This window comes from Camelus bactrianus, chromosome 34, assembly GCF_048773025.1.
Source record: "Camelus bactrianus isolate YW-2024 breed Bactrian camel chromosome 34, ASM4877302v1, whole genome shotgun sequence".
NCBI lineage: Eukaryota > Metazoa > Chordata > Mammalia > Artiodactyla > Camelidae > Camelus > Camelus bactrianus.
In genome coordinates this window covers 17,420,254-17,433,441 of record NC_133572.1, presented here as the reverse complement: position 1 = coordinate 17,433,441, position 13,188 = coordinate 17,420,254, and the positions used below count along the sequence as shown (strand labels likewise).

Below are 13,188 nucleotides of genomic sequence, written 5' to 3'. Positions count from 1 at the left end.
TATTATAAACATAGTTTTTATTCTTTTCTTACCTTCAATGAAAAAGGCCTCATGCCACCAAAACATTTTTTTGAAACTCAGTAACTGAACACAGAACTCCATAGCCTGATGGTTATTTTTCCAGACAACTGCTGAATAATTTATATTGCTTTTTAAAAAATAACTAAGATCTATTTTTATTACTTCAGTCCTTTTTAAAGCAGCAATATCTGCCTCACATTTTGTCCATAAAAATCTAAAATATCTTCAGTAGTCCCAAGTGTCTTGTATTTATATTTGTTCCAAGTGTGTTTCATTAAAATTTTCCAGAAATAAGTGCACTTCTACAGAGAACGTAAAATTTAGATAAAGACAAGAGGAAATAATCATGGTTGTAGCAAAACAGTTACTTTGAACGTTCTGAATCTTAGCAATTCCAAGAGAGAACGTGCTTATTACCCAGGGACCTCTCTAAGGATTAAATCCCAATTCATTTGTTTGTAGATCACTGAAAGATGGATACGTATTTCTCCTACCAGAAGATACGGATTGATTGATTGTCTAAAGGTTTTCTAAAATAAAACGCCAAAAATAAATGTACTTAAAAATATTTTAAGATTTACAGATTTACACAAAGATACGCAGGTGTTTAAAAAACAGAAAAAGTATGCCATTATAGAAATAAACGAGACCCTATCTTAAGCCTTAGCAACCAAAGACAGTTTTGAATATTCCACACGTGTTATTTTCCATTCAACTTATAGCTTATTAAATCAGCTATATGTTCCATTCAGAAAAGGTTGATGTATAAGAAATCCCCTATTTTCAGGCAGCATGCTGCTTCAACAAATTTAAAGATTTAAAGCTATGTTAATAAGAAAAGAATAAAAGAAAAATAACATAACTTGCTTTAATACAAAGGTTTTTTTTAATAAAAAAGTCAAAATCTACATTAAATCAGGAAATCAATAAATCTGAATTATACAAGCTTTCTATATACTTAGAAAAACCAAAAACACACAGTTTATAACAAAACTCTTTAATTCAAAATAGAGTCTAATTTAAAGAAAACGTCATTATGCTCAGTTGATTGGATAGGGTTTTGTCATTTAAATTAAATGGTTCACCTGAAGTACAGGAAGTATATTATAGAGAAAATTCAGTCTCAGGGGTGTTCTGCAAATTATCTAGCTAATTTGCATCATGAATCAAATTCTCAGCTTCCAAAGGGCAGACACGGTCCTTAATTGCTTTTAGATAGGCACTTAAGAAATGCTTTTGATGAGGAGGAAACCCCAAAGATTATGAATCACTCTGTTAACTCCAGGGAAAGATGAGACTCCAGACAAAGCAAACTTTCCATAACTGCCCTTCCATTGCCAAGCAACCATAACTATCCCCACGTTCTTCTTATTAATAAGAATAAGGAGATGGAAATAAAAAATGCTCTATTCTTATTCAATTAAAAGGTAAACCTAGCTAATTCAGCTCCTTTATATCAATCTCTCTCTAACTTGAATTAATGAAAATTTTTTTATACTAGAATAGTTACCATATTAGATGTTGCAATATGCTCGTAACTTAACCCATTCACTATCACACTAGCAAAACAGTCTTTTTTTTTTTTTTTTAAAGGTGGGGAATGAGAAAATCTCATAAAATAGAGCAGGTTTTTTAAAGATTTTAAAGATTTTTAAAAATTAGAGGCAGTTATAGTAAGAAAACCCAGAGTTAGTCAAATTGAGATAACCCCAGAATTATCATAGTTCTCTCTCCTAGATATGCAGCCACATGATCCAAACAAGAAAAATGGAGATGAGCTATTAGATGAACACGTAATAAGTATCAAACAAACACTAGGGAGGGAGAGGAGGGAGGAGGAGGGCAGAGGGGAAGGGAAGGGAGAAAGGGAAGGATTGGAAGGGGAGAATGGGGCGGGGGCAACAAAACCTCAGGATGGCCTTACCGCAACCCTGTGGTGCTCCCTAGCAAGCAGCAACATTTATAAAAGCTTTTGTAGATTTGCATAATGATCCTATGCAATTCTTCCCCATTAAGAACATCTGTACAAATAAATGATCATTTTACATTTGGATCACAGACCATTCGTAATGGCTATAATTGTATCTTTAAAAAAAAAAATTCTACCAATTAGTAGACAAACATTAGGCCATTTTTTGATCAAGTGTTACTCCTCCACTAGTATTGATGAAACCAAAACCTCAGAGAGTCATTTTAAAATTAAAATGGTGAGCTAGAAAAGACTATTTTTTAGGGAAATATCCCCAAAATTTGATGCTGACATCATCTCCCTATCCTCTAATCATGACCCCCGGGGCCTGCATGTACTTCCTTAATTCCATTTACATTAACTACAGCGATGTAGCTAAACGCGAACTCTATTGCCCTTGAATGCGCAGGCCTCCATCAAAGGTCGGCCACGTCTGAAGACCGCGTTCGCACAGCACAGTGAGACTCTCCTCACTTGTGAACATCCACTCTGTTCAGGATCTTTGGTACATTTGGAGCATAGGAAAATAATGGCACAATAATACAAGTGCTATCAAAGGAAAGGTTTTCTTCGAAAGAAATCAAAGTTAACCAGCCATGATATGTAACAACTTTCTAGAAAAACCAAAGTAAATAGCTCTTTGTTCTCTACAAGTCCATTTACATGATCAGAAGTTTGACATTTAAAAAAATAGTTTAATAAAAATACGCTAGTTCTACAGGCAGCCTTCGTGGTCATTTCTTAAATTCAACTCACCAGAATCAAATTAAAATAATGCCATGTCCTCTGGTTAAAAAAGAAGTCCTTTTGTCACAAGAAAAGCAACTTTACACTTTATATAATACAGTACATTTCCCTATGAGTATACAACTACGTATATAAAGTCGTCAGTATTTCTGAATGCAAAGTGAATATATTAGTGGAGTGCTTGAGTGAAGGTGTCAAACTTCCTCCTTCTTATAAACTTGTCACTCCCTACTGTGGAGCTTGTGGAATAACATGATGATAAACTCTATTTTTTAAATAACCAGTGTATTTCCATTTTAAAACTTCTTAAAACCATTACAGAAATTGTCTTCATACATATTCTACAGGTGTCCCAACCCACAGGGCAAGTGTTCTAATACCAACTATGGAAGATGGCTTTTGTTTTATTGATTATCTAGACCCATAAGATTTGCAGTATAACAGCAATACTGCAGGGTTACCTACAGGTGAGCCTACGCCGCTTTAAATGATATGTGTTTCTCCTGAATTGATTAGAGGTGTTACAGTACAAAGCCACAGCACGCACAGGCAGAATGGACCCTACTACGCATGTAGGCAGTGCGGTTAGAAAGGGATGTACGCTTCTTTTATTCCAGTACCTTCATATAATAAAGTTAACAAAAATAATAAAATATTAAAAAAAAAAAAAAAGCCAGCTGGCACTGCCAACCAATTCCTGTAGTAGTCTTAGAAATCCTAGTCCTGCAGAATTTCCCCTTGTAGTCAGAAGCACCGCCGTCAACTCAGTGTCTTGTCATCTACGCCAAGCAAGCCTGGTGATGCAGCTACCTGAGTTCTCTTGGTTGTGCGCGAAGGTGACCTGCATTCATAATTTCCCAGCTTTCATGTAGGTGGGGATAGAGCCACGCTGAGTCAACCCTTCAAACCTTTTGTAGGTATAATTGAGAAAAACCCAGTCTTTAGATTTGTAGTCCGGTTCTGTGCTGTTTGGCACTAGAGAGAGAGAAATGAACCCAGAGCAAAGGAATTTCATTAGTGAAAATGCCATCCTCTTCAGAGACTTTCAACCGTGTTAATCGTGTTGTACGTGGTCCTACCTGGTTGTAAAATATCAGATTCAGGAAAGTCATCAAAATTTGATGTGTCATCAATGCTTTTGATTTCTATAGGGATCGCTGCTGGCCTTTCCCTGGAAAGAGGGATTGAGTAAAAATGGTCAATTTTCTTGAGTTCGATTTTCCAAAACATAATTTCACGTGTAAATTCTGCATGCTGTTCTCTAGATATGAGAGGAGCCAAGGAAATTTATTGTAGATTGGAAAATACCTGTAGTTAAGTGGGATTTCAGAGTTAGGTCTAACTTTTTATTAAAATATTATCATTTACTTGGAACTTTTATTTCTTTGTACCAAGATTTTCTCATGCTGTTTTTTTTTTTTAAGTGAAAAAACAACAATCAATGAAGGGAAAAGTAGAACAGAAGAGATTTCATTTAAAAAAATGTATCATTATATAAAGTACCCTAGATATTGTGGGGACTGGACCCTAACTAGTTAATTCAGGTATAGAATTCTTCTAGTAGAGGATCTGTAAGTCAAAAGTCATTTGGGAAAACACGGGGCTCAGAGGGTGAAGGGACTACACATTTGCGATGAAATCTGAATCCAAAAATTTCTTAATCATATAAATTTTAAGGGAATTAGGGGCATTAGGTTCGAAAATAAGCCATGAAAATGCCTTCTTATCATGCTAAAAATAGTTAAAAGGTATCAATTTTTATTGCTTCTGTCTTTCCAACAAGTACTTATTGGATCTTTGAAGTGATAAGTTTATAAAATTATGCAAAATCAAGCATATATTTTCCCCCAAGTTACTCTAACCTATTTATATTTAATGTCCTAACTTAATAGATTTACATCAATTTAGTGAAAAGAAGCATAAACCCTGGTGCCCTGAGATCTAATCTCTTGTCATTAACTAGCAGAGTGACCTTTGTATGAGGGCACAGTGACCGTCCCCTCCTACAAAACCAGCAGGCTGGACCAGTGATCTCTAAGCATCCTTCCAACTGTAACAAGGCGGGAATCACAGTTCCGCTCAATGAGATGATGTCTGGACGGTATAATACAGTGTAGCAGCTAAGAGTCAGGACACCAGAATCAAACTGCCTGGGTCCAGCTCTAGTTAGTAGTTCTAGCTAGGTCATTCACTGGCTGAGGCACTGGAGGCAAATTCCTTCTCTGTGACTTAGTTTCCTCATTTGTAACGTAGGGGTCATAACAGTACCTACTTTACAAGGTTTATTATGAGGTTAAGAAAAGTACAGAAAGTACTCAGAACAGTACTGGACACACAGTAAATCCTCCCCCTGCTCCCCAACAAGTGGTTATAATCAGACAGGATGCCTGGCACACTGCGGGAACTCCGGCAAAGATCTCCAGTGAAGTGACATGCCAGCTGTCTTGAAAGTGAGAAGGGGCGGGCTAGGTGGGGCAGAGGCAGGAACGGGGACACGGAGGAGATTTCCGTCACAGCGAATAGCAAGTGACAAAGCTCTGGGGCGGGAGAAGTGGGAAAGACCACACAAGATGCTCCTTGTACAGATGAGGCAAGAGCCACGCCCCACAGTCCCAAAATGCATTTAAGGATCCTTAGTTTTATTCTAAGAGGAAATGACCGATTAGATTTGTTCCTAAACCACTGCTCTGTGGAGAAGAGACCAAGACTATTGGAGGTAGTTTGGCTGCAAACGGAATCAAGGCCCGTGCTCACAACTAACTATAAGCAAAGTCTTAAAAGTTACTTGCATACTTAAGGGGGAGGGTGTAGTTCAGTGGTAAAGTGCGTGCCTAGCATGCATGAGGCCCGGGGTTCAATCCCCAGTACTGCCATTAAAAATGAATAAATAAATAAAAGTTACTTGCATTATTTAACTTTTTCCACAATGTTTAAAAGAGGGATTGTACACTCTTACAAATTAACAACGGAGACACCGTATGGTGTATTAGAGACAAAACTGAAGGGTTATAGTGTGAAATGTAAATATATCATCGTTGTGCTAACAGCCTTTATCATGTAACCCTGAATAGCGCAACCTGAACAGGTGCACAGACCTCTGGGGGAGAGATGGAAATGAGAGGTGTCTTGATTGTGGTGCATACATATACCAAAATTCATCAAACTGTGTATCTGCAATATGTGTAGTTTACTGTACACACATGACACCACGATAAAGTTGTTTAAAAAAATAAAAAATAAACAGATGCATCATATGTGCTTTTTCCATAAAGTGGACATGAGATAAAATGAGCTATTTAGCTACAGTCACTATGCTCAGTCATTTATCTAATACACAAAACACTGGCTTAATAACGTTATCACAGTGTTACTTCTTATATTTAATCTAGCAGAATCAGAGACAAATTTAATCACTAAGTCTAGTAAAAAAGCTTTCACTCAGACCTCTCCCGCTCAAAGCCTAAAAACATACCTGATGTGCCCCCAGTCTACACCCTCAAAAAAAGCATGCCCTTTTATTTCTTCTACTCCACTATTTCCAATTCTGTTTTCAGAATCAATACAAAACCTAGAAAATGGAAACAGAGAAATCATCATATGCCAATTATGTCTAAAGTACTCTTTGCATTATTTCAAATATTTTTTTATATTATTATATTTAAGTCTGTTTACGGTGGGAAAAGAACAGAAATCATCTTTAATTGCACTACTTAGACACAACTTCTTTGAAGCCATTTCCTTCTAGTCTTTCATTATAAGTTCAAAAATATTGTATTGATACAGTAATTACCATTTTAGTACTGTTTTCTTTCCACTTAATATACTGAGAACATGTCCCAAAGTCATTAAATATTTTTCTATTACTTCATTTCCTAAAATTTACACATGGAAACACTGTATTTAACCAGTCCACAATTGGTGAACATTTAGATGGTTTTCAATTTTTCATTAGTAAAAACAGTATCAAGATAACATATTGTATCTGTCTTTACACATATCTAATTATCTGCATAATCAAAATTCCTAGAAGTAGAATTACTGGGTCAAAGGTCATATATAGTTTAAAGATTTTTTTTTTTAAGAATATGCTGCTACTTGGCTGTTCCCACAGGTTGTTCCAATTTATATTTCTTCTAGCCATCTCACAACAGTACCAAAACACATCATCTTAGTTGAGAAAACAAATGGAATATTGCTTAGAGAAGGTTTTATATATGGACTTTTGTGATATGAACTGCTACTAACAATTTATTTTCTCTTTCTCTTTAGGGGATAAAGTCACTGCATTCCAACAGGAGTGATCTTTGAAATAATATAAGACCTCTCCCCTCTTCTTAACTCTTACTTTTTTTTCTGCATACTCCCTTTTAAGAGGCTACATTTTTTTTTTAAAACAAAACACCTTTTCTTTATTGACCCTTCTGATTTACAGATCAGTGACAGTCCTTCTCCTCCCACCACCAAGCTGAAATACGCAACCTAGTCTTCTTGGCACCTGTGAAGTTTTAAGATACAACAAACTCTTCTAGGGATTTAACCACTAACCTAAGAATTAAGTCCTTGGCTTTCTCAGATATAGGCACCTCTGGAGGAAATACCAGAGTTTCTTTCCAGTTCATCACTTTCCTATATGTTTCTTGAGGTGTTTCAGAGCAGAAGGGTGGATATCCTACGTATCAGAGAAAATAAAAGTTTCATTAGCTTTTATGATCAAATATGTTTTATCTACTATATACGGCCCTGAGTGCTCTACTAAGCAATAAAAAATACCACCAGTCATCAATGTATAATAAAATCGGTAATGAAGTCAATAAAATAAAGGATTTAAAGCACCGCCCCCTTTTTACCCAAAAGGCCATGCAGATACTTCTGATACGTGGGAGTTTAGTTAAATACCCCCTTCCTGAAGCAGGGTCCCTAGAGAAGTTGTTGATATTTATCATCGTGTATTTAACTCTCGGGGTGGTCAGAACTCACTTTCAAGAGTTCAGATATTTTAGCCCATAATACCTACAACATGATCAATCAGCAGCACCCAGGGAATGTGCACAGTATGCACACAAATGAATTGATAAAACACACCTATTAGCATCTCGTACATAATTACTCCCAAAGACCACCAGTCACACAATTTGTTGTAACCAGTCTGCATGAAGACTTCTGGAGCGATGTAATCCGGTGTCCCAACGGTGGAATATGCCTGCAAAGGAACAGCTCGTCAGATCAGTGTTCTCAGTCTTTCTTTTTTGAAAGATCACAGTGTGACTCTACCGGAAAAACCAACATATACAGAAGCTAACCTTTTCTTTAATATTTGTGTTGCTTACCATGTATAAGGCTTGGTGATAGGAACTGAGTCAGATAATCCATCGTTTAAGACATGATTTCTGTCCCCTAAAGAGCTCAACTAAGTTATTTACATATTTAGGCCTAAATCCATTCCAAAAATAAATAAACAAAGAGGTTGCACCCAGTAGGCCTGGCTTCCCCACTCACAACTAATGTGTTCTCAGGCCAAGTTATTCAACCCTTCTGAACCCCAGCTTCTGCCAACATAAAACTGGAATAATAATACCGGGTGGATATGGGGATGAAACAAGCAAAGGAATATGTCTGTAAACTATAACCTACAACATAACATCAGGTATTTTCATTATAAACTTATTTCCAGGGCACTGCTTATCCATTAGAAAGCAATGCAGTTTATCATTCTTAATTCATATAAAATCTTATAAAAACTTTCTTTAAGGCAATAGTTTTCAACTAAAGGTAGTACTCGAGGGGCCACTTGAAAATGTGTGACAGCAGATTTTGTGACTTCAGTGACCTGGGGGAGGACATGCCTGGCATTCAGTGGTCAGGGGACACAGGTTCTAAAGGACTTTCCTGCCCCGAATACCAAGAGTACCTCTGTTTCTCCACTGGGAAACACTGATGTAAGTCATAGTGATGGTCATGAGAATAGTAAGACCTGTACATGAGCGATCAGCTGTGAATATTCTGTGATTGGGGCACAGAAAATTCCCACCACGGTTCTAAGCAGTATTCAGTTTTCCCTTTACAGGTACGAAATACTGCGATCCTTTTCTCAATTGTAAAATCTGATCTAAAAGTGACACATTTAAAAGTAGAAGGAAGACTCTGTCGTTACTGCACTGCTCAAAATATTTTCAAAACACTTTTAAAGACCCTGAAATGTTTTGCAAGCACAAGACGTTTGCAACTGCTTGGGCGAGTGAGAGAGTGAGCTCAGTAATGCAAAGGTCATTTTCTTTGCTTTGAGAGGATATCAGGCCACTGCCTTTGGCCTGTTTACCTTCCTGAGGGAATGCTGAGTGAGTTTCAGTTTCCCTTCGTCGCTTGGTCGGATTTAACAAATATTTAGAATGTTGATAGGTATGGTACGTTGTACAAGAAGTTAGGAAATTAAAGTCAAAAAGCACACGGCTAACCCTGACAATGTTCACGGACCTAGTGAACAGGATAAAAGGAAAGAGGAAAGGGGCAAACAATTCTAGTACGTGCTAAGTAATGGAGGAGAAATCGTGTGGGGTTAAAAATAGTGTTGCTCCACATGAAAGGAGTCATTAAGTTTATCTGCGGTCAAGTCTGCTTTTCCAACTTCACTTTATCTGTTTTACTGTAACACTGTTACCACGCCAAACTTTCTGTCTGTCTATGAAGAAGTTCTCAGAAACACGCAACCACATTACGTATGCTGGTTGGTATTCGTTGTATCAGGACAGGTGTGGAAAATGGAGCCGCAGAAATCACAAGGCGTTTACTACAATCACACTCGGCTCGGTGAGTTTTACAGAAAGTGCTAATTACTAAGTGCTAAAAATCGCATTTTCCTTTACAGGCCAGGAAATGTACAGAGAAACTAAGAAAACTGCATGACCCCTGAGCAAGCTCTAACATTGCTATGAAGTAAGAACTAACCATTCTGAAGATCCCAATTATCAAGCAAAGACCAAATGAGATTTGAGGACCAAGGCACAAAGTTCTCTCTTCAAAACGTGGCTACTCACCAGTTGTCTCCTGTTCTTTTTCCACGTTTCTGCTTTCCTCTTTGAGTTCATGTTCTGGAATGCTAATTTCAACAAGACAGAAGAACTGTAATCACGAGGGAACAACTCTCCCCAAAAAAACAAATTCACACAGATGCACTGAAAATACAGTGGTTTAAGGGGTGAGGAGAGAGAGACAAGCTTCAGTTCCCAACGGTCCTGAATTAAACCAGCCGCACCACCTCCACTCGATAAAAATCAAACTTACAGAAGTCACTTGGGGGGTTGTGTGTAAGATTTCTGTAGAATTCAGTCCTATGAGCTTTCTTTAATCCCGTGCACAAACCAAAATCAGATAATTTCACATGACCCTAGAAAAACAACAACAAAAAACACTCAAATAAAATCAATACATTATGTTGACTTTGAGACAAAGTCTTATAATAAACTCTTCTAAATGCAATTATTGTAAAAATGCTTAGTTTAGAATTCATACAGGTGAAATGCAGATTAACTATCTGATGATGATGATTTTAAGAGGCAGACAACGGAAGACAAAGACAGCCAGTTTTCCCTTGACGCCATGTCACCTCAGAGTCCTCTCCTGTTGTGTCACTTTATGAAATAACGTAGGTGAGCAATGAGAGAAGCAGCAGTTGCCCGTTTCCAATCACAAAGTCAGCCCTATTACTGCATAAAATAATCAGCAACCTAACAGTTCACCGGCTTCTTCACGTGCCTTGGCATCCAACAAGAGGTTGTCTGGTTTAATGTCCCGATGGATGAAACCCAGCTGGTGGATCGCATCTATTGCCAGCACAGTCTCTGAGATGTAGAACTGTGTCTCCTCCTCCGTCAGAGTGTCCTTCTTCATTAGCAACGTCATCATGTCACCTAAGTAAAGGAAAACAGGCACCAGGGATAAGAAGTGCCTCATGGGGGGGGGGGGAAACACCTCGGAAAGATGTCTTTGTAATACACAACATTTGCCTGATTTTTGCATTTTATGATCCACCCAGTGTACTCTCAACCATCTCTAGGGCTAAATGTAGTTTTCTCTACTTTTTTTTTTCTTTTTCTTTTTCTTTTTCAAATGGAGGTACTGGGAATTGAACCCAGTACCTCGTGCATGCTTAGCATGCGCTCTACCAACTGAGCTATACTCCCACCCACTCTAGGGCCAAATTTTAAAAAGTGTTGTTGCATAGCAAAAGCTTTTCATGACATTTAATGATTTTTTGGGGGGGGGGATGGGGGCGGTATTTAGGTTTGTTTGTTTGTTTGTTTATTTATTTACTTATTTTTGGAGGAGGTACTGGGGATTGAACCCAGGACCGCATGCACTCTACCACTTGAGCTATACCCTCCCCCTGTTGAAAGATTTTCATGTAGAAACTATGTGAAATCAAATCAGAACAGAGCTGGTGATGATGTCATATGTACCACTCAACATCCAGAATAAGTTGCTGAAGAAAACACATCAAGCTGTGAAAATGAATCAGTGTAAGCACACCTGGAAATGGGATATATTCTTTCAAATTCAAGTTCCAAAAAAAAAAAAAACACTCAGAGCTCTTGGGGCCAGCAAAAATAGGCCATTGTCCCACTAAAAGGGTCACCTCTAGACATTCTTTTATTTTCAAGAAATTCTGTTCTTTTAAAGGGGCAAAGAATATACACTGGTGGACTTAACAACTCAGAACTGACAACTATTAATATTTTTCCATGATGCTTCAAGTCTTTAAAGACAAACCCCATGCAGAGTCTCTGCCCTGCTCTCCCATCCTGGGCCAGTCCCCTTTTTGCTGAGCAGCCATTATCACGGATTTGCTTTGGTGTGTATCCTTCCAGCTTAGTTTTGAAATATGTTTTCATACACGTGTATTAATCTGCAAATTTACGGCCTTTTGTATGTTTCTAAAAATCACATAAGTGACATCAACTATATATATACATAATTCCACAGCTTGCGTTATTATTCTTGTTTCTGAGGTCTTACTGTTGAAACAGATAAAGCTCCTGACTTTTCACTCTGTTAAAACATCTCATCACGTAATTATGCCACACTTTATTTATCCATTCTTCTGCTGATGGACATTTATCTTGCATTGGGTTTTTTTACCATCACGACACTGCTGCCATGAGCATCCTTTTACAGGCCGCCCGTGCGCCTGCGGGGGAGACTCCCCGGGGAACACAGCGGGCTGGGCTGCCGGGCTGCAGGACACACACATTTTCAGCTTCACTTGGTGTCTATGAACTGCTCTCCATGAGAGCTGGGGATTCCGTTGCATGGATAAGAGGCCGGCTCCCCCCACAGCCTCATCAGACTTACTGTTTTTACTAGTCAGTTGGGTAAGAAGTGGAATCACTCCTGTTTTAATTTGCATTTCCCTGAATGCGGGTGAAGCTGAACATTTTCCTATATATTTGTAGACAAGTCAGAGTTTCTCTTCTGTTCACAGCCTACCATGTGCCCACTGGGTTGTCTGTCTTCTTCCTAAGTGACTCGTTATTCTTAACTCTAAACTTAGATAACAATCTTAATAATTATATACAGTAAAGACAGAATGGTAATATTTAAAATGTACCAACTTTATCGTTTCTTCATAAATAATCTGATTTGTGGTCAAAACTAGCATTATTATGCGAGCAACTATCAGAAAACCATGATTGACTGTAAAGCCTCAGAGCCAGGAATATAAAAGTGCACCTAATCAATACAATTATAATTGCATACAAGTATGTGCCTGTATTAGCCTGTCACTGCTGTCATATTTGATTTACCTCCAGGGAGAAATTCCATGATCAGATATAGGTTCCTCTTATCTTGAAAACTGTAAAACATCTTCACCACCCAGGCACCATCTGCTTCTACCAAAATATCTCTCTCTGCTCGGATATGGGCCACCTGGATGAATGTATTTTGAAATAAGAATTGTAACACATTATACAGTTTTCAAGCTTACTTCTTAACAATTATCAGTCCAGTTCCTTAACAGTCATAGAGGAAAGTGGGAGTTTTAGAAAAGATCTGAAACCTATATGCATGTTCGTATCCTCATTAAATATGGAATTCAGGAAATAGTTAATTTTAGCTGATAGCTTTAGGCTGGCAAGTTGGAACCACAGGAGGTATATTAGGGAAGCTGAGGCCTTCGAGGTAGAACAATGATTAGTCTGAAAAACCCTCTAACCAGGATCTCCACCTCGCCAAGGATCTTGGCTTTGTCATATAAACTTAGGGCCTTGGTCTGACTTTTAAATGTTAAAATTAGTAACCAATATCCTATAGATTAGTACAACAAAGTCAGGGTCCTCAGCAAACTATTTTTAACTGTTACTAGTCCAACAAAGGGCCTGACTTGGTCTTTAGCCATTAAGTTGTTTGTTTAAGAAATAAAAACATATATAATAATTCTATATTATTTTGTCATGATA

General features: G+C 37.8%; 1 protein-coding gene across 3 annotated transcripts in view; it reads right to left on the bottom strand.

The window, feature by feature from the left end:
- STK38L (serine/threonine kinase 38 like) overlaps nucleotides 1-13,188 on the bottom strand; it is an 82,468-nt gene continuing 69,280 nt past the window's right edge. For all 3 annotated transcript variants that reach the window (XM_010946550.3, XM_074357331.1, XM_074357332.1), the window contains 9 exons: nucleotides 12,535-12,658; nucleotides 10,487-10,641; nucleotides 10,016-10,118; nucleotides 9,769-9,830; nucleotides 7,820-7,937; nucleotides 7,283-7,406; nucleotides 6,210-6,305; nucleotides 3,817-3,908; nucleotides 1-3,712 (listed from right to left, as the gene is read on the bottom strand). In XM_010946550.3, the coding sequence (XP_010944852.1) occupies nucleotides 3,585-3,712; nucleotides 3,817-3,908; nucleotides 6,210-6,305; nucleotides 7,283-7,406; nucleotides 7,820-7,937; nucleotides 9,769-9,830; nucleotides 10,016-10,118; nucleotides 10,487-10,641; nucleotides 12,535-12,658 (1,002 nt within the window). In that variant the 3' untranslated portion in view covers nucleotides 1-3,584. The remainder of the gene's footprint in view (nucleotides 3,713-3,816; nucleotides 3,909-6,209; nucleotides 6,306-7,282; nucleotides 7,407-7,819; nucleotides 7,938-9,768; nucleotides 9,831-10,015; nucleotides 10,119-10,486; nucleotides 10,642-12,534; nucleotides 12,659-13,188) is intronic.